The 22234-nt window shown below is 37.8% G+C and overlaps 1 protein-coding gene across 7 annotated transcripts in view; it reads left to right on the top strand.

Moving 5' to 3' along the window:
- LOC127507115 (cytosolic carboxypeptidase 4) overlaps positions 1 to 22234 on the top strand; it is a 232046-nt gene that overhangs the window by 111473 nt on the left and 98339 nt on the right. For all 7 annotated transcript variants that reach the window (XM_051884020.1, XM_051884017.1, XM_051884019.1 and 4 more), the window contains 7 exons: positions 901 to 1109; positions 1451 to 1619; positions 6185 to 6249; positions 7533 to 7649; positions 14407 to 14792; positions 20095 to 20178; positions 22005 to 22097. In XM_051884020.1, coding sequence (XP_051739980.1) covers positions 901 to 1109; positions 1451 to 1619; positions 6185 to 6249; positions 7533 to 7649; positions 14407 to 14792; positions 20095 to 20178; positions 22005 to 22097 — 1123 coding nt within the window. The remainder of the gene's footprint in view (positions 1 to 900; positions 1110 to 1450; positions 1620 to 6184; positions 6250 to 7532; positions 7650 to 14406; positions 14793 to 20094; positions 20179 to 22004; positions 22098 to 22234) is intronic.

Genomic DNA, 22234 nt, shown 5'->3' with positions numbered 1-22234 from the left:
TGTCACCAATCCAGGAAGAAGCTCGTTGTACTCCCTACCAGCTGTTTGTTGTAGTCCATAAAAACCTATTTCTGTAAAGGAAAATATCTCCCTTTGCATTCAACTTTGAGCGTCGTAACCTTGCAGATGTTGTTTAGGCTCAAACAGCAACATTACACACTAACTAAAGTTAAAAAAGTGAAATCATAATCAAGGACACCTTTAAATATTTAGTTAGCTTCAATGTAGATACCTTTTTTAGCAGCGTGTAGTGTAGCTAACTACTTTTATTATGATTAAATTTTAGCTTGGCAAGCTACAGCTGTACTAGCTTCCCTAAAATTTTCTTCTAAATATATTTTCTGGTCAGGCTGGACATCTTTGCTGTAAATATAAAGTCAGCAGAAACAAACAATTTTTTTTCAACAAGCAGTGGTGTAGCTTAACAAAACATGCTACTGAATAGATAAACATACTCCTAAACTGTCCTTTTTTATATGTAGCATTGTCTGATTTGTGAATCAGTTTGTTCAGATAGTTTCATTCAGTGTACTGGTTCAGATGGAACTGATTCACTGGTTCACAGAAGCCTCTTTTATAGCAAAATATTTTAGCTTTAATGTAGATACATTTTGTTAGCAGCTTATAGTGTAGCTAACTAAATTTCTTATGATTAGCTTTTAGCTTGGAAAGCTACAGTTGTAGTAGCTTCAGCACTGTCTTCTAGACATATTCTCTGACAAAACATTACAATTTAAGGCTATTGGTCAGGCTGAACTTAATTGATATTTTCTTGCTGTTCCTCAGTAATTTAAACTTTGGTCTCACTGGAAAAATGAATCCATTATTAAGGTTTTAGAGAGAATAAACCAATGTTTACTGTGTGATTAAAGATACAAAATTTTCTTTGTTCTCTTACAGAGGTCAACTGTAGGACTGCCGTCACAAAAGGCTACATCGCAGATCTTCTGAAGGTGTACGAAGACTGGCACAACAATGACACCAACCTTAAAAACATTCCTATTCGTCTAGCCCTACTGCATTGCCTGCACCGTGCCGCCAACTCAGCTGCGGGCAGAGACGCCATTGTCGCCGAAGGTGGCATTAGTCTTCTCTTCCAGACCACTCAGGTGATATTACAGTCCTCAAAGTTCTCGTTACATTTCATATTGTGATATTTTTTGTGAGGTTGATCTTTTTTAGTTTTTTTTTACTACATTTTTTACTACCTGTAATTACCTTTCTCCGTTTGTAATGCTTTAATCATTTGCCTTTAAATCACACTGTGATTTTTATCGACCTTGCTAAGTAAGCCAGCCCGAGTCGTTACCAGATGCTCTAACTGTCTGTTAATGTGCTTTAAAGAAGCAAATTTTTGCTTCTGCTGCAAATTTTGCCCAGAGGAAATGTTTCTTGGAGATCACATGTAGCGCCTTGAAGTATTTTTTAACTGATTTAATTTCATCTGAAGACCTGCTTGTCCATGAAAGGCCTTGAATCTTTGGTGGAACCGGCAATCCAGCTGATGAGGAAGTGCAATCCCAAAGTCCCTCTTCCATTGACCTCAGATAAGAGTGCCTACAGCTTTCCTCTTACTGGGAGGCCTGTCGATGACTGGGATGCTGATTTAGGACTTTACGGTAAGGTTTATGTTTCCTGGGTTTTTAAGCCAGCTTCTTTATTACACTGCCAAACACCCAACAGTTACTATTATTCTCCTCGCACAGACTGTCCGTTAGGGACACTGAGTCTGTCCCGCTAGAGATATTTAGCCTTTACACACTGCCTTTGGCTATTAGTGCCTGACAAAGTCCTTATCGGCCAGGCCAAATTTGCCCCTGTTATCACATAGGCGCTGGGCATTTAATGAGTCTATAAAATTCTTTCAATGTCAACACAATACATCCCATTTTTCCTCTATTAGACTTCGATAGTAGGAGTAGTATAATGTAGAGTATGTGAGTTAAGAAAGTTCGAAAGTGTTTATATCCATACCTCCTATTAGTTCCTTCCAAGCAACAAATCATTTTTCATAAATTAATACAATTATCAACAAAGATATAAACCAGACAAAAAAAGACATGGCAACAGACACATGACCTTTTCTACACTTAAAGTGACATGTCGTGATACAACACAACAATGTTTCTTTAAAGTCATCCTGTAGTCAATAATTTTATCCCTTAAAACTCATCTTTGACCACCAAAATTACATACTTAAAAGTTTTTTTTTCCTGTGAAAAAATATCTTAATGCCTTAAAATAGCTTGAATGTAACTCTACACCCTTGCCTCATTTATTATACGTGGATCTATGAATATGATAAGACAGCTGCCTTCTAAAAATCAGCATCCTTAGAAACACTTTGAACAACTTAGGGGCATTTTTCCATTCCAATGCGGTACTTTTCCGTTGTCTTTCTATCTAAACATGCACTAGACCGACGTGCGAAACCATTGTGCTCGCATCTTGTGTCTTTTGCAGCATCTCGCGCATGACATGGCGTTCTAAAAGGTCTCGAGACCTTGCATTTTTCCCCCATTCCACTGCCCCGTTTTGAGTTTTTGCTTTAAATGAGCCCTTCGAACGTCAGTGGAGAAAGGCATCTTAATACGCCCGCTATATTGCTAAATATACCCGATTTTTCATATCAACAGAAAAATATACCGGGATAACCTGGCTTCTTTTGAGACTCCCTTTCGCGGTCAGTTATTGATATTCTAAATCCCGCCGGCACATTGACGTGATTGATTACAAGGTAGTTTGTGACATCACAAACACCAGCGATCTCAAACCACGTTTTTGAAACTGTCTTTAGATCACTGCAGTTTTAAAGAGAAAATACTCAGCAATGGTGTTGACTTTGTTGAATTTGCACATGTTTTGCACATGTAATATGTTAAAACATATTAAAAAAACACATAGACATATAAACAACATGAAAAACTTGATTTTCACCACAGGGGGACACTTTAAATTGAACTGAATTGAATTTAAAACTAATTTAAATTTGACCATTTTTCTATATATTACCTTTTATAGTCACACAGTCAAAATTGCATTGTAGAGAAAATAAGAAAGAAAGCTCCTACAAGCTCAAGAAGCTGTGCAAGTTGTGATCATTCAGAGCTTTGCTGTGAAGTAAATGTCAAGACTGGACCTTGTGAAAGCAGGCAATGTGAGGAATCAGTTGTTCTAAAACCAGATTTAGACTCCATTTTGACTAAGATGCATTTTAACTCTCCTATGCTGCACGGCAGTATTGTGCATAAAGTAACTACAGTACAACCCTCTTTTGGCAGACATGTTTCTTTTTGACTAGGTCATCTTATGCAAATGTTCTCTTTGAACAAGGTCAGAACCTGAGCAGCAGTAAACAGAGTAAAGGAAAACAAGAAACGGAAGATATGCTTGGCCAGAGACCAGCAGATTGTTCTTCGCTGACCCACAATAGTCTATACTCACTTGTTTTGCAGGGAGCTCTGAGGTGGTTGCCCAGGCAACCCTGCCCAATGACACCGTGGGTGCTCGACTCAATACAGCATAGTGAAGCGTGTTAGTGTGCACGTTTTTCTGTATGTACGTACCACACATCTCCACCACGTGTAGTAATGCGCTAATAAAAAATGCTCCTTTTCTCTGCTCAAGAGTCTAGAATATTGTTGTTCAGCTACACACTTTTCATACACCTTATAGATCCAGACACCACACAAGAGTTTTCCTGCTGGGCCATTCTCACTAATGAGTTTCCCATTGCTTTTATCTTCCGCAAGGAAGCTGGAGAGCTGGGAAGGCCGATATCAGACCAAACTGAATGATTATCTGTTTATCGTAATGAATAGTGCGGTTGACTTTTTATACCCTCCGGGATGATACGTGTTGCCACCCCTATCTGGTTTGAGATAACGATGGGACCCACCCTGCTTACTAATCGTGGAGTTTCTGCAGGTTTTTCACACCGTTAACATGCTAACCGCTAATGTTACCTTCTTTGCTGACGACAGAAACTTCCAAACGAAACGTGTGTGGCACGAGCGACCCATAATGCTGAGCCTATTTGCTGTTCAGTCTGGCCAGGCAGATAAGATGATGTTAATCTCCAAGACGAGTGGACTGTAGATGTAGTACTTCCTTGTTACCCCTTTTCATCTGTCTTTTAGCTTTTAGCTACGAAAATCAGAGGAAAACACCCTTAGGTGATGTGAGAGATTACGGCAGTGGTTTAGTGTTCTTAATCTATATATATATATAAACACACACACTATACTGGCAAAAGTTTTGGGACGCCTGCCTTTACGTGCACATGAACTTTAATGACATCACATTCTTAATCCGTAGGGTTTAATATGGAGTTGGCCCACCCTTTGCAGCTATAACAGCCTCAACTCTTCTGGGAAGGCTTTCCACAAGGTTTAGAAGTGTGTTTATGGGAATTTTTGACCATTCTTCAAGAAGCGCATTTGTGAGGTCAGGCACTGATGTTGGCGAGAAGGCCTGGCTCGCAGTCTCCGCTCTAATTCATCCCAAAGGTGTTCTATCGGGTTGAGGTCAGGACTCTGTGCAGGCCAGTCAAGTTCCTCCACACCAAACTCGCTCATCCATGTCTTTATGGACCTTGCTTTGTGCACTGGTGCGCAGTCATGTTGGAACAGGAAGGGGCCATCCCCAAACTGTTCCCACAAAGTTGTGAGCATGAAATTGTCCAAAATGTCTTGGTATGCTGAAGCATTAAGAGTTCCTTTCACTGGAACTAAGGGGCCAAGCCCAACCCCTGAAAAACAACCCCTCACCATAATCCCCCCTCCACCAAACTTGGCACAGTTCAGTCAGGCAAGTACCGTTCTCCTGGCAACCGCCAAACCCAGACTCGTCCATCGGATTGCCAGACAGAGAAGCGTGATTCGTCACTCCAGAGAACACGTCTCCACTGCTCTAGAGTCCAGTGGTGGCGTGCTTTACACCACTGCATCCGACGCTTTGCATTGCACTTGGTGATGTAAGTCGATGCAGCTGCTCGGCCATGTAAACCCATCCCATGAAGCTCTCTACACACTGTTCTTGAGCTAATCTGAAGGCCACACGAAGTTTGGAGGTCTGTAGCTATTGACTCTTGGCGACTTCCGCGCTGACCCCGCTCTGTGATTTTACGTTGCCTACCACTTCGTGACTGAGTTGCTTTTGTTGCCAATTGCTTCCACTTTGTTATGATACCACTAACAGTTGACCGTGGAATATTTAGTAGTGAGAAAATTACACAAATGGACTTATTGCACAGGTGGCAACCTATCACGGTACCACGCTTGAATTCACTGAGCTCCTGAGAGCGACCCATTCTTTCACAATTGTTTGTAGAAGCAGTCTGCATGCCCAGGTGCTTGATTTCATACACCTGTGGCCATGGAAGTGATTGGAACACCTAAATTCAATGATTTGGAGGAGTGTCTCAATACTTTTGCCAATATAGTGTGTGTGTGTATATATATATATATATATATATATATATATACATACATACTTGGAGACCAGCTAAAGAAACTTAAACTAGCAAAGCTAAGCTAACTGACTTTTTTAAACACTAAATTCTTAACATTGTTCTAACAGCAAAATTAGTTTTTAAGACCTTAACGTGATTTTGACATTTTAGGAATGCTGCCATTAACATTATTAGCTCTCATAAACTGGGTTATATTAATTTCACAACCTCCCTCTAAAATATATGACTTGCCATAATTTATCACACGGGCAATTTACTCTTCATCCACGCCAAATAAAATACCTTGAACACACCTTTTTTATGTAACCAATCATTTGGTTTAGCAGAGACTGTAATAAAATTATAGTGATTTCAGTGTTATGTTTTGATTTGCAGTCATCACATGAGATGAAAGCCTGTGAAGTCAGAAGAGGGCATGACTACATTCATTTCAGTTTATCTCTAGAAGTTATTTAAAGACTCAAAGATCCGTATATGTATATATATATATATATATATACTTAATGCCTCTCTGGTAGAGCACAACATACTCCACCAGAGTATATGGCAGATATCTGCTTTTATGTGATCGTATCAGAGGCAGAAAGAGCTAATGTTTGAGGACTCTGGGCAGGTCCTCTTTGATCCAGATGAACTGCCATATTTTGCTCATCTTGACATTTACACCTTAGTCTTGCATGTTGTTTATCTTTCTTTCTTCCTTATTGAAAGATGGCAGTTTAGAAGATGACAGTGACGAAGACACGGAGAACGAGGAGCCAGACAACAGGGACTACGTGAGTGTTTTGAGATTTGTTCTCGAAGACGTGAGCAGCACCTTCAACGCATGCACACACACATCGCGGTCTGTGCGATCCTGCGTCGTAATTTTGACAGAGCGAACGATGTGCGGTAAATTCCACTGATTCATTCTCCCTCTTAAAATGTGATTGAAGAGCAGGTTCTGCGTATGACAGGAGCCTGACACAAGCAGCTTCCTGTTCTCACATAACTTCAATAATAGGGCCCCTGATTCAGCCATAAATCAATGACTTCACAATCCTGTCCCTGCTGAGACGGCACCACCAAACCAAAGTGCTTTCATCCTCTTCTGCTCTACACGCTCTCTTCAAATACTGTTAATGCATTTCTTTATTTCCATGTCTGCGCTTCATCCTCTTGCCATGACTAACATGTCACATGGTGCTTTATGCCCACTCTGTAGCATGAATACGTGGTCTAAGATTTGGTTATGGACATTTACAATGAAATATTACCCATGTTGGTTAGCTGTGACCCTAATATTTTTTTTTTTTTTCTTGAGAAAATAATTTAATACTCTGTCTGTAATTATAATCCAGAAATATTACTTTAAAGTAATTAGGTTCAGAACATATCCACATATTTAAATTATTAAACTTTATCCACTTATAATTATTTTTCTCTTCCATTTTGTCCTCATAATGCAAATAACATAAGAATGTTAAGGGACTTTAAGGGGCCTATCAAAAAAAAAAAAAAAAAAGTAATAAAATGCATGTGGGCTTAAATGCTATACATGTACCTACTCCAGACATTTGCAATTTTAAAAAAGTAATTAAATTTTATGTCATAACATAAGTTTTTAGATGAGAGATTGATCTTTAATTTAATATTCACTTTGTTGGAAAGATATTCAGATATCTATAAAAACCATGGATAGCTTTTTGGGTGGGCTTAATAATGTCCCTTTGCCCAATTTCTGTTTCCTAGTAGCACAAAAAAAGAACTGTAAAAATGGCCTTTTCCGTATGTACGTGTGAGATTGACATTTACACCACAGCTGGAGGGGTGACCGCTTACATGTGCCTCACCTGGCAAATAAGGTGTGTAATTGCTGTTTGTCTGCTGCTTGGCCCAATTGCCATTGAGAAAGACAGATTGAAGGTCAGTGGTCAGAACCTGCTGCATTCTATTGGCTAGAGCTTGTCACATGGCCTCTGGTCCTCACATGCAGTGACAGGGGACGATATATGTGTTTCAGTCTGCAGTCAAGCTTATGAATGAACAGCGTTTATAGCTCTGTGTTTCTCCATGGCAGGAAGATGACCTGGAAACAGATGTGAACAAGCTGCGTCCCCGACCAGAGCCCGACAGGCCTCTAGAGCAGCTGGGCCAATATGTGCACCTCTGCCCTGAGCTGCACCATGACTTCCAGGTGAACATCTTCGCCCTCTGATGCAGTAAACCAAAAACATTGTACCTCCATACCTACATCAACACTGTATTTAAAAAGAGATTCTTCAAAAAAGACTTCAGGTTCAGTACAAGTTACTTTTAAACAACAGCATTAGTGACATAATGTTGATTACACTCTTAAAAAAAGGTTCCAAAAGGGGGTTTTCACAGTGATGCCATCCATAGAAGAACCTTTTTTTTTTGTTTGTTTTCTCAGTGTTTTCTTTCACACTATAATCATGCTCAGTGCAGGGGAAAGTTACTTTAAAAAAATAATGCATTACAATATTGCATTACTCCATAAAAAAGTAACTAATTGCATTAGTTACTTTTTATGGAAAGTAGTGCGTTACTTTTTCTCATATGGGCTGAGCTGTTTGTTTGTTTTTATAACAACAAAAAAAGTTCTATTTTTTTGGCAAATGTAAAGGACCTTTCACACCAAAAGTGAAATAAATAAGCCTCAGCCTGAAGGAAATGCAAATTCACTAAGTAAAAACTAAGAAAAAAAACTAAGTAACTTGCGTCACTTATTTGAAAAAGTAACTCGATATTGTAGTAAATTTAAAAGTAATGCGTTACTTTACTAGTTACTTGAAAAAAGTAATCTGATTATGTAACTTGCGTTATTAATGATGTGGTACCCCCAACACTGAACATGCTAACGCATATATTTTTGACATCTTGTGGCTATATTATACATTGGAACAATGAGTATTTCGTTGTTCACAGCTTAACCCCATTCAATTCTATAGTGTCTGAATGTAACCCAGATTTTTACAAATTTTAAAGAAAATGTAATGAGTGGAAATTAATTTTTTTGGTAATCAACACTGTGCCACAAATGGGGTCGATTGAGTGTAACTTAAAGTATATAGAACCCAGAATATTTGTTTTAATGCGTAACGTCAAGATGATGACAACGTGAAATGCTGTTCATTTTTCTTTCAAATAACGTTCCTGATAATTCATGCACAATAAGACCAGGAATGTGCATTAAGAATGTAAATGGGGTGAATTTTGATTTCATGTTCACTTTAATCCGCTCTTGAGAAATATTTCAAAGAGGTTTTTTCGAAACCGTCAGCATCTCTGGGGTTTAGTTGTTGCAGCCAGGCGTGAAAGTTACGAGTGTACTGCTCTTAATGGCAGACACCCAGGATAAAGTTTATATGAAGTGTCTCTAAGTGCACTTGGGGTGAATATGGACCTTGTGTGGAAGCAGTAAGAGATTTTGATGGGAGCAGGATGTGCTATAATACCTACTGGAACGGCACCACTATGCAGCTTAAGAGCACAACAGGGACACGGCTTGTACCGAAAATTACCTCATTACACTTTAAAAAAATCCTTACAACGGCGGCATGTTTGCCTCACTCTTCATCTTAATAGAGTGATTTTGTTCCTGTTTTTGCTGACCTGAAGAGTTCTGGGGAAATATGAGGAACATCCTGTTGGCAGAATGTCCACAGGAAATGATTCATCTGATCTCTCAGTAGTCGCAATAATTATGTGGTAGCTCTTCGCTTATTAGTTAAAGAAAATGTGTGTATTTGTGTAAACATTTTTTTTTAGTTATTTCAAATGTATTTTTTAAATATGTTCTTTCAAATATACACCTCTGGGTCCAGAAGCCACAGAATACATGCTTCTATTTTTGCATTTTTCTATAATATTTTTCTATAATATTACTTATAGAAAACATATATATATATATATATATATATATATGTGACATGTGACATGACCCATATATAATTTTTTTGTAATTTTTTTGTCCAAAGGCCTTAATAATAATAAAAAACAAAGATATGACATCCAAAGTATGTAAGGTAGTACAGCTAGATCTCTTTTTTTGAATCAAAAGGTTTTAATGATATGTTCCTACATATAAATGTATTTTAAAGATTTTGAAGTGTCAAAAGGTCATTTGGTTTAACCATCCAAAGGTCAATACAGCCATTTAATTTGAGATTGAAATATCTTAAAATGTAATAAATGTATATATTTTTTATTCTGGCATGATTTTATATCATCATATATCAACATAGTGCAAAATGGTATTAAAATTATGTGTAGAAGTCGAATGCTTTGTTATGAGAAAGAATGTCCAGAAAAACGAATTTCATTGATGTCATTCGGAGTAACCAATATAAAGGGACCATTTTGGATCAAGTCATGCGGTCAAATAACTCTCTCTTAACTATTTGAAAAATTAATGTTTTCACTTGCTCATACGCATTTCCCAAAATATCAGGTCATTCGGTACAACCGCTATAAAACATGGAAAATGTAATATTTTAAAAAGTTGTACTAAATATAAAATTTTTGATTGCCCTTTTGCTAGCTAGCTAGTAAGCTAACCAGCTAGATATCAGCCTGTTAGCATTATTTGAAAATATCGTCATTCAGACTTTTTTGGTGACAAATTTTGTCCATTTTGAATCTTAAATATTTCTTGCTCATTAACCTAAATTCAAAATCTAACATTTATTTTCAGGTTAAATAATATTTTGAATTATTATTTTTTTTTAAGTGTGGACTTCTGAGCTTTTTGGAGTTTTTATTTGGAATAAAAACAATTTATGAAAAATCATAAATCAATATCAAACCATCTTTATAGCCCGTTGCACGACCTCTGGTGATTTTGCCCATCTGCTATTAACCCTGCTGCGGGTCAGTCAACCGTAGGGCCATTGACAGAAATGAGTGATGACATTTCAAGTTCCATAATATGTTCAGTGTGACTCTTCATTTTAAATGTGTCACCACCCTTCCCATCATGAGCGACTGGTATCGTTTTGATTGACGGCTGCTCTCGCAGCACAATAACACGCCTGCGGCTGTCTTGCAGAAATCCCTGCGTGACTGCCTTTAGCATGCGGATGAGTTCAAACTAATAGAAATGTCAACACACCTCCGGTTCATCGACGTTCAACTCCCTCCTTATTCAGACGCTGCCACTATTTTAATTCAAATGATATAACATGATGTACTACAGCTGTTGAAAAGCTGCTTTTGCTTGGTTCATTTTCTCTTGCACGTATTGATGTTGTAATTCCAGGTCTCGAAGGGAAATGACGAGCTACTAATTCACTTTTTGTTTCAATTTAACATTTTTAAAATCAATTCTATCTGCAAATGCTAGACATAAAGGCCAAGCAGTTCTTAGAAACACATCTTGCATTGCTTCTTCCTCATTATGACAAGTTATTAAAGGAGAAGTTCACCCAAAAATGAAAATGTCATTATTTACTCACCGCCACCATCTTAGATTTATTTGTTCAATTTATATGTGTGATTAATTGGATTTGTTTAATACTACAGCTGTATGAAAAAAAGATTATTGCTATTATTACTGCTCATAATATAAAATTGTCATCACAGTAAAAAAAAACAAAACAAACAAAAAAAAACATTTACAACTGGATTTTGGACATTAATTTTAGTAGTGTATTTGACACTTTTGTTTTTAACCACAACTTTTAAATTTCAGTTTGTGAATTTGAATTTACATTTATGCTTAAGTCTACTTTTATGCTTACTGTCCATCCTGGTCTCCCTTCTCTGTACGTGTCTTTGATGTATCTCTCCCATTATCATTAAATACTGTGATCTGGAGACGCTGTGACTGGATTGGACACAGGGGTTGTAATCACATCACTGCATTATGCTTGCTGTGCAAAATACCAAGATGAAAAGAATTTACAGCAGGACATTCATGCCAATCAGTTCCCCGCTATTAATCTTGCAAGACAACGATGCTCCACCTGTAATCTTCGGGCTAAAACAAAGGCCATGATTAAATGGGTTTAATTCATAGCGACTCGCTAAGGTTCCGCAGAAGAGAACACAGGTAAAACTGCAGAGCTGTCAAGAATATTGCAAGCTAGATAAAGGGTTGAGATGTGAAACATAAGCCTAGTGAGCGAGATTGGCACAGAGCGTGCATTCTCAGAGGGAGGGTAACGGAAGGGTCTCTTCCCCCGAGGACTCGCCTCGGGATAACATGTTTCCCTTTGATATCCAACTCTTTGTGTAATACTGTACAGGACAGCCAGGAGTTGGAAATTAGATGTGCATTTCATTCAGCATGACACCAACATCCTTGTTTCTCTGCTGACTAAGCCTAAGACTCGACATGCATGAGTCTTTTTGTTTTGTATCCGACACAGTTCCTTAGTCAAGGCATGATGAGCACAATATAAAAATGTTTACTCTCAATATTTAGGTTAGAATTTTCTTTTCTCTAACGCTTTGTTTGGACGGGTAGCGACAATCATATTTGTGTGTATGTCTTTAACACACAAACACACTAAAAATTTAAATAAATTTTAATATTTAACTGTTAAGTTCTGAAATGAGTTTTTGATTTTTTTTTAATGTTCATTTATGCATTTTTTAATTCTTTTTTATAGTTTTTTATAAAAATAGCTTAAAGGGTTAGTTCACCCAAAAATAAAAATTCTGTCATTAATTTCTCACCCTCATATCATTCCAAACCAGTAAGACTTTAGTTCATCTTCAGAACACAAATGAAGATCTTTTTGATGAAATCTGAGCTTCTACAAGAACCAATGAGGTTCATTCTTGTGTGTTACGCAGCATGTTTGAGCTTCTACAAGAACCAACAAGGTTCATTCTCCTGTTACGCAGCACGTTTGAGCTTCTGCAAGAACCAATGAGGTTCATTCTCGTGTGTTATGCAGCACGTTTGAGCTTCTACAAGAACCAATGAGGTTCATTCTCATGATACGCAGCACGTTTGAGATTCTGCAAGAACCAGTGAGGTTCATTTTCATGTTACGCAGCACGTTTGAGCTTCCGCAACAGGTTTGTTCTCAAGCATCAAGCAGGTTCAGTTGAGCTTCTATTTATGTTTGCTGATCAATGTTTATATGTGAATAAAAGCCTAAATTCAATCTGTTCTTCATATAAAGTGGTTGTGTCTCTTCAGAAAATTTGAACTAAACTACTCAATTTATTTGGATTAGTTTTTCGATTTCTTTATTTCGTGACATGGATTAGTTTTACGAACTTTTTGAAGCATCAAAGTGACTTTAGTTATTTAGCTGTCTATGGCGGGAAAGAAAGCTCTCTAATTCCATCAAAAAAGATCTTTATTCGTGTTCCAAAGATGAATGAAAGTCTTACGGGTTTGGAACGACGTAAGGGTGAGTAATTAATGACAGAATTTTCATTTTTGGGCGAACTATCCCTTTAATTGTAGTTTAAGTACCTTATATAGTAATTTAGAAAGCTATACTTACCAAAATTTCCCCCAAGTCAAGGTGTATGTGACACATCAAGTCAATTCATGATATTTGCAAACTTAACCAGTAATATCCATTCTGAATTGAGTTTGACAGCTGCGGAAGACTTTCCCAAATGTGTCACAATTTTGCTAATTTATTTGCTATTTTATGTGCTGATTTCAAAAACGTCAGGCATGAATAGGTTTTAATGGTTGGTGGATTGTGTAATTGAATTGACCTCAAACAGATTTGTTCGTTCCCTATGTGAATTGAATTGCTGCTTTTTTCCCTCTCACCCACTTGAATGAACAACCGAGCACACGTTCCCTCAGTCCCACTCCCAGAGCTCATCAAAAGGGCCGTTGTACTTGTCTGTATCAAGTTCATGATTAAAATAAGTCTTTGAAAAACATCTCGGTGCTGCTACATTGTTTTAGTGTTGTTATTTGTGGTTTCGAAAAACGAATATGACAAAGCAAGGCCCCCTGAGATGCAATATGCAGCCTCAAACCCAAGACGTTTTTATACAGCAAGGGTTCATTTATATTAATGCATCCTCGGCTATTGGTATTCATGGAAGTTGGGGCGTCTTTGTGTTTACATATATTTTTAGGAGTGTGAGGAGGAGAAAAAAGTGAAATTTAAATGCAGTGATATACTGTAGCAGAGGATGCAGTACTAAAGTTTTGTATCTAACAAATTCACTTTGATGGTACACAGTTTATGTGCACTGCTCTGAAGATCAGAGCAACTGATGGAACGTGGGACACCCTTCGAAATCAAAGATCTTCCATAGGGAGGTGAACGCAGATGATGGAGGCTTTTATCGGCGTAATGTCTGCTGAAATTTCTGCCAGTCAGCACATTATATCTGTCGTGTTTCTTGGACATTTCATGTTCACCTTTGGGATGAGCCAGGGAAATGGACCACAGGCCTTTTTTCTGCTAAATTTATGGAAAAGTGTGAGGCGTGAGCTTAAATTGTTATTTGGTTGCTCTAAAAGCAGCTAGGGCCCTTGGCTATTTTGATACAGTTCATTTTATGCCTGTCAAAGACTGTAATTGGACGACCTTATTTGCTGTCAGTTTCACCCTTTTGAAGTCAATAGAAAGCTGGAAGTGATGCGCACCACTCTGGGCTGCATCCTCAAAACAATTCCTTATCCTTTTTTGGCTTTCCTCCCTCAATATTCTCTCAAAAAACCCTTTTATTTCCTCCAGAGTTTATTTTGGGTTGTTATTCTGCGGCACTGCATGGAGTGGTTGGCGGTGCCAGGGGGAAAACAGGATATCTTGTGGGTGATGTTTACTGTAATCTCTCTTTGTCTCCTTTTTGCTGTTTTCTCTTTTGATTTAAGAGTTGCTGATGTGGCCACAAGTATAAAGAGCTGACATCTGTGGATGCTCTTGATATTTTCCCCCATGGATATCAACATTAGCTTTGCAGCTTCTCTCTAACAGTTGGGCAATCATGTCTTCTAGGATATGGACTCCAGCTCAGAGGTCGATGAAAGCTCAGATGATGACAACGCTCTAGAGGGGGACTTGAATAACAAAACACCAAGTGAACAAGGAAGCTCCCCATCGCTCTCCAACCAAGAAGAAAACCAACTCCAGACAAGCGACTTCCATAAACATTACCTTAGCTGCTCCAGGAAAGGCCAAGAAGGCCACTCCAGCATGGTGGACAGGCTTCTGGAGAAGTACGGGACTTGTATTCCCAACCATGATCCACGTCTCTACACTGCCACTGCAGCCAATACCAAGTCTATTGCTGGATACTCCATCCTAGCCTTCCCTGACTTCTGGGGACATCTGCCTCCACAAGAGCAAGAGCCCATGGCTAAAAGACCACCACATGTGCAGAGGTGAGAAATTATACTCATTATGTCCACACATATTTTCACTAAAGGAAAAGGCTTAATGAATTATCAGTCCACATTCTCAACTGGTTCTCAAGTGGCGACCCACTACGGTATCAAAATTGATTCCTGTGCAAAAGAAACAAAAGGTCTTGCATGGTAACCAAACACACTGACCCCAAAATATGAAGAATTATTAATATTACTTTGGTTAATTAGGATGATTCAATGACTCATTCATTAAGGTCACTTGCTTCGTTCCTGAATGAATCAGCTGTTTGAAATGAATTACTCACTCATTAGGGCTTTTCACACTGCGCTTAACCCCGTGTTATCGTCATTCTAAACACCGCTTTTAACCCCAGGTAAAGGAATATTTCACACTTGTAATTTAGAAGCGGGGTTAGCACCGCTTTTTACCCAGGGTTATGAAACCCGGGTAAAAAGCCGCTTTGGCAGTGTTAACCCTGCATTGCGGTGCCAAACTTGTACAGTGTGAAACCATGCGGTGTTAGAATGTTATGCTAGAAGCTTACCAACGGACAACCAATCACATGCCTCATATTTGTCTGCTTTGGACCGTTTGTGAGGAAAAATGTCAAATTCTGACAGAAAACGTGACAATTTGAGTGAAGATTGTTTCATTTTTACCTTTATAGTCTGAAATGCCCATTCAATATAAATTTGATAGTACAGTCGGCAATATGGGGATGCGCAATGTCAGAGCTATGTAAACAGGTCACGTGCTGCGTTTATCCAATCAATGACACTGACACAGCAAATATGCAAATAAGTACATTAACCCAGGGTTTAGGAATGTACAATGTGAAACGTCAGCTTATGAGTACCCAGGAATAATTGTCAATCCTGGGTAAAAGCAGTGTGAAAGTGAAGCAAGATAACCCAGGACTCCGTTTACCCGCGGTTTAGACCCCTTACAAATATCCAGGTTTAAAGGGATAGTTCACCCAAAAATGAAAATTCTTTCATCATTTAGTCACCCTCAGGTTGTTCCAAACTTGTATACATTTTTTTTGTTATGTTGAACACAAAGGAAGATGTTTTAAAGAATGTGGGAAACTGAACAGTTCTGGGGCACCATTGACTTCCATAGTATTTTTTTTTTTCCTACTATGGAAGTCAATGGTGCCCCAAAGCGGCCTGGTTACAAACTTTCTTCAAAATATCTTCCTTTGTGTTCAACAGAACAAAGAAATTTTTACAGGTTTGGAACAACTTGAGGGTGAGTAAATTATGACATAATTTTCATTTTTGGGTGAACTATCCCTTTAATTGTTAACCCCGGAAAAATTATGAGCAGTGTGAAACGTGAAGCAAGATATCCCAGGATTTCGTTTAGAATGACCCAGTTAACTATTTAAAGTGTGAAAAGCCCTATTAAGACAGTGACTAGACATCACAGATTTTATTATATATTTTTTAATTTTATGGTTGCATTTTATTTTTTTGTGTCTAGCAGTATTTTTCCCTGCTGTTTGTGACCTTATCAAACGCATAGATTTTGCACAGAATTCTTTTTTTGATTAACAATGAAAGCCTGTAAATCCTGATCCAACATAATGGAGCTCTCCTTTCACCGGTGATTATATTTAATATTCATTATTAAAAGATTTAAAGAGACAGTCACTTTAAGAGACGTATCTGGGGAATGGAGTGGAATTACTCTAGTGTTTTGTTTGCTTGTAAAAACTGTGCCATTAAAGACTGCGAAAAGCATTCATGAAAAACAACAAAATGATGTTTGGCTCCATAAAGACAACTCAACTCCCCAAAGATGCCTTAATTTGTACTTTTAGTTTTTTTCTTGGGTTTTTGCAGAAATTCTGTGTTCCATATTGCAGCTGTTTTCAACCGTATACGTTAGCATGTTGACATTGCCAGAAAAAGACAACAATGCAAATATTAAACTTCATTTATGAGCTCATTTGTCTAAATGAGATTGCATGGACACAATTTAAGGCCTATTCTCCAGCGTTACTTACACATTGCCATATGCAAAGTCATTAAACTCACTGTAAGTAGAAATGAAATCCATTAAAATATTTTCTCTCTTGCCTTAAGTGAGTCTTTCTGCTCTCGCTGGCTGCTTTGCTCTACAGACACCCAAACTCTTTTCTAGTGAGGAAAAGCACTTAAATCTATATCTAATTATGGTAGCCCCCTTCGGAAAACTTGTTTTTGCTGAAAACTTTCTTCAATGTGCAAGGGAGAGATTAAAGGGAATAGACATTTATTTTCTGTAGTTTATTGTGTTTCCTCAAGGGTAAGATAAGTTTATATGGGTTCTATTGGTGTCATTGTAACTCAAAAATAGTCACTTTTGGAGTTTTAAGAAGAAAATGTCAGACAGCTAGTGACATTTTGAAAAAATATTGCTTCATACTCCCCTATTGACTTTTGATAAGTCTAAAACGTGCAGCTGAATTTGACATTCTAAAATGTTCATTTTGAAAAAAAAAAAAAAAAAAACTTTTTTAAAACATATTTGACATGTTTGACACATCATTTTGATAATAGTTTCAGGAAAGTGGTTCATCACAAGGTTTTTTTTATACCCTTTGTGATGCTCTACACTCAGAATGTAACATTAATGCAGGACAGAATGCTTGTTTATATCTTATTGTTTATAGTTCTTTCCATGAAGTAAACATTTTGATGAGACCCTTCCCGGTTTATTGCCGGCCACGGCGGACTGTTAACTTTGTTTTTGCTCATTCATTCAACCCCATTATCATCTGAAATTTGCTCTCGGGATTGAAAAGTCCACACAGATTGTTTTTTTTGTTTTTTTTCACTCTCGCATTTTGCATTTTGCTTATTCGCATTGGGAGAAAGGCCTTGTTATTATTGTTTATCTGTGACAAAGAAATAATGCACACAAACAACCAAGAAAATTAGCCAATTAGCATAATACAGTGCAAAAAGATGAGGCGTCATAGATTTGATTTGGAAATGGCATCTTCCAAACAGAACTGAGAACGACCCTGCCATTATCACTGCTTTAGGCAGACGTCTGCATACAGTATTATTTCACCAGGCCACTTCATACGTGTCATGTTAGAATAGCTGATAGCTTTGCTTATTAGTCATTTGTTAAAGTAATATCTATGATACGACTGTCACACCCTTTGTTATATATGCTGTGTGTACAGTGTTTACTGTGAGAGCTCCCTCTGCAGATGAGACAATTATACTATAAAACAATAACTCTAATGAAGCTAACTACTACAGATAAACCTTAAATGTATATTTCACCCAAAGATTAAAATTTTGTCATCTTTTAATCACTCACTGTCTTCTGGGGATCACATATTTTCGAAGAATATTCTGGCAAATCTTTTCAACACAATGAACGTGAATGAAAACTGAGGATGTCAAGCTCCAACATGTCGAAACAGCACCATAATGGTAGTCAAAATGACACATACCCTGTGTTTTGAAATCATACAGTAAGTTTGTGTGAAAATTTAAGTCGTTGTTCACTAATAATCTTCTCTCCAGTGAGCTGTTAACCACAGCGACTAGATTGTGGAGTCACTGAGTTGAATTCTAGAACTGAATCAACCAGATTCATGAATCAATCGTTCAGGCCAGTCTTGTGAATTGAATCAAAACAGTATAATATAGGATGATATAATATTATGATACAGCAATATAGCATACAAGTCATATGGACCACTTTTATTTTTTGTAATTTAAGATATATGTATTAACAGTTCTTTCTGGTTCTCGAATCTGATTAGCTGATAGCTGTGCAATATTTTAGTGATAACAGCACTCCTACCTTTTCATTGTTTGTATCACTCCGCTTGAAGCGACTGTCATGGCGGCCGAGTTTTTTAGGCGAGAATGTAGTTTTTTAGACCTGAAATATGTGATTCATATTTAATCATAGCGCCTATTTTACAATTTGTTTAGACATTTTCGTTGATGCGAGCTCCAGGCCGTCAGCGGCCGTTCAGTGCTCGTGTACCCGCCGAGAACAGCTTTATCTCGGCCAGTGCTTCGGGGATTTGCTGCTGGCTCTTATAGTGGTTAAACATGAGATATAATTCATTTTGGGTACATAAAATGGGCAATCTTTGGTCTTCTTAATCTATTACTTGTTCCTGAGCAAATCATATTGGGCTATGTTAAATTTGATAATTTAATATTAAGGCTATATCTAACTTACATCCAGTAGAGCACTGATTTGACTGAATTGTACAATTGTGCTTATTTCCTATTGTCATTTATAGTGGCTTCTCTTGTTAATTTAAATATTATTGCTCAATAAATATTATGTTATATATAAATATTATGTTGTATTTGGTATTGAGAAAGGGTCCATAGTGGGTAATATGAATATGAGCGAAAGTTACATTAATACGCCATTAGATGGCGGTAAACTTTACGAGTGAATGAGTCGGTCTCAAGAGACTTTTAAATTGAAAGGAACTTTTGTAAACAAAGGACGTTGTTTTAGCGCTGTATGTTACGGAAAATTCCCTTAGCTGTAAAAAGGACAAATACAAACATCGCTTTCCTCAGCGGACTTTCAAATAGTGATGGGCAAATTTCGGGAAAAGATTCAGAGCTTCGAGAGTGTCGAAAACAGCGCCATCTGGTGTTTAGTAAAAAATAAAGCAGCCAAAACCCTGTGAAAGAAGCTTCGTAAGACGAAGCAGCCACCACACAGTTTCATGTTACGTGCTCAAATAAAAGCCTAATAGTGCGTGCGCGTGTGTGTTGAATTTATCTCAGTGATAAATTAATTTACCCATTACACTGTGGCATTTAATGCCAGTATCGATATAAATATGATGTAAACAGAAGAATAAATGTACACGTATATGAATTGCATATGGCAAATATTTTATTTTCCTGAAATAATTTGTATTCTTCATATTACTTGTATAACTGGGTATTTAAAAATGTAACTGAATAAGTCTGAATGAGAACTTACTCATAAAGTAAGATCTGGACTCTCAACATTCTTTCGTTACTAGTTCTAAAGTGACATTTTAGAATTAGTAACGGAGCCTTGGTCAAACTGTCAACTTGAGAGTTGAATCCGTGGCGGAAGGAAGTAGTTCTGAGGGTTTAAAAGACGCTCCGTTGTTGTTTCTTATTTATTTACACACTCGTGCCGTCGAACTGTTGTATAAATGCAATATAACACTCGTAGCCATGCGATTATGGCTGTATATCAGCATGCTGTCATTACCTGTGGCACTCGTTATATATATATAAATCAAAGCCTTCAATCACTGATTTCAATTATTCTTCTTTTTTTTAATTGTTCCAGGAAGAAAGTTTTCGAAGACATCCAGCGTCTCGTCTGTCCAGAGGACATCATCAACAAGGTTGTTTTTGACATGGACGATCCCAGGTAACACACATCTATTTTTTCTGATAAAGCATTTTCATTAGATCCTCACGTCAGTGGCATGGGAACCATCTAGATGGTACGCTGATAAATTAAGTCCTTTTGATGAATTTTCACAGGCACGCTCTGAATTGGTATTAACCAGAACCTGAAAGATCTTCAGTGTTGCCCCCTCACCCCCTTTTTTTTTTAAAGCTCTATAATTGAAACAATTAGAGTAGAGAAAGGGGAATTGTGGTAGAAATACATTTCTAGCTGCAGTCTTATGTGCGATTGGGTTTTAATCGTATAGTTTCTCTCCTTGTGCGTGTTTATCCAGTCAGGCTTGGTTTGACGTGACCGTCTGTGTCAGGGGCATTCTAGGTGATAAACCCTTGAATGGACAGTGTGTCTCTGCCAGCTCAGATGCTGATGGACAGCTTGTCGTCTGTAGCTGCTGTTTACCGTCATGTAGTTTGTGGGTTGCAGCAGGTCAGTGTTTTGTTATCAGAGCCGTGTGCCTCCATCATGTGGACAGCGTTCTGCTGTGATTTTACTTGTCATTTGCAGTGTGACTGGAATTTATTGACACAAACGGAGTAGAATGAATGATTTAGCAAGAATCATGATTAGTGCGAATCAATATCTGGGGCAAGTATGGTCATAATTCACTTGTTTGTTAAGCTGATGTGACAATATGGTGGAGTGTAACATGCTCAATCAGCACAGCTGTCCAAAAATGTATCTCTCTTTCTTTCATCTGTTCTTCTCTTCATGCTTTTCTGTTTATCAGACTTCTCCAATTAATCTAATTATTTTCTCTCTTTCTTCCTCCTTTGTCTTTTTCTTCCATATCTTCTTTCTGTCCCTCATTCTTATTTTACTTCCTTTTCCCCCTTCCTTCTCTTTCCTTTCCTGTCAAACTATTTTTCCTTCCTTCTTACCTTTTATCTATCCTTTCTTCTTCCTCCTTTCATGTCTTTGTTTTTCTTCCCTTCTACTTTAAATCTGTCATTCCTTCCTTCCTCTTTTCAAATTTTGTCTTTCTTTTTGCCTTCCTTTCCTCTTTACCTTCATTTTCTTCCCTTCCTTCCTTCCTTCCTTCCTTCCTTTTGGTCTTTGTTTTTTCCTTACTTCCTATATTCAATTCGGTTCCTGTCTTTTTCTTTTCCTTCCTTCCTTCCTTCCTTCCTTCCTTTTGGTCTTTGTTTTTTCCTTACTTCCTATATTCAATTTGGTTCCTCTTTTCCTTCCTTCCTTCCTTCCTTCCTTCCTTCCTTCCTTCCTTCCTCTCTTCCTTTCTGTCTTTCATTCCTTCCTTCCTTCCTTCCTTCTGTCCTTCTTATTTTCATTCTGTCCTTCTTCCTGTTTTTTTCTTTTCCTTCTTTTTTGCTGACTTCCTTTCTTCCTGTCTTTCTTTTTTCCTTCCTTCCTTCCTTCCTTCCTATCTTTCATTCCTTCCTTCCTTCTGTCCTTCTTATATTCATTCTGTCCTTCTTCCTGTTTTTCTCTTTTCCTTCCTACCTGTATTGCTTTTTTGCTTCCTTTATTTTTCTTTTTTCCTTCATCCTGTCCTCCCTTCTTGTTTTTATCTTTTCCTGCCTTCATTCCTACGTCCTTCTCTCTTTCCTTCCTGTATTTTTCTCCTCCCTTTCTTGTTTTTCTTCCTTCATATCATTCCTCCATCTTTCTCTTTTCCACATTCCCTTTCTTCCTGTCTCTTTTTTCTTTCCTTCCTACATTCATTCTGCCTGTCTAACTCCTTTCCTTCCTCACTGTCTTTCTTCTTTCTTTCCTTCCTTTCTATTCTTTTTCCTGTTCTTTCTTTCTTTCTTTCTTTCTTTCTTCAGTCCACAGTGTTCCCCCGATATGTATCCCAGTTCCCTTCGATTCTTCTCCAAATTTGAGAGTGGGAACCTGCGAAAAGCCATTCAAGTCCGCAGGTGAGACTCTGCATTACAACACAGTGCACGTACACAAGCACACAGACGTGCAAACATGTACTGCAGACAGCACGGCGAGTGCCCTTGGGCCTCATTTGTAGTGCATTCGCAATCATACTCTCTCTCTCATTCTTATG

The sequence above is a fragment of the Ctenopharyngodon idella genome, chromosome 24 (assembly GCF_019924925.1).
Source record: "Ctenopharyngodon idella isolate HZGC_01 chromosome 24, HZGC01, whole genome shotgun sequence".
Lineage (NCBI taxonomy): Eukaryota > Metazoa > Chordata > Actinopteri > Cypriniformes > Xenocyprididae > Ctenopharyngodon > Ctenopharyngodon idella.
The sequence above is the reverse complement of the archived record's forward strand: the minus strand, read 5'-3'. Positions and strand labels throughout refer to the sequence as shown.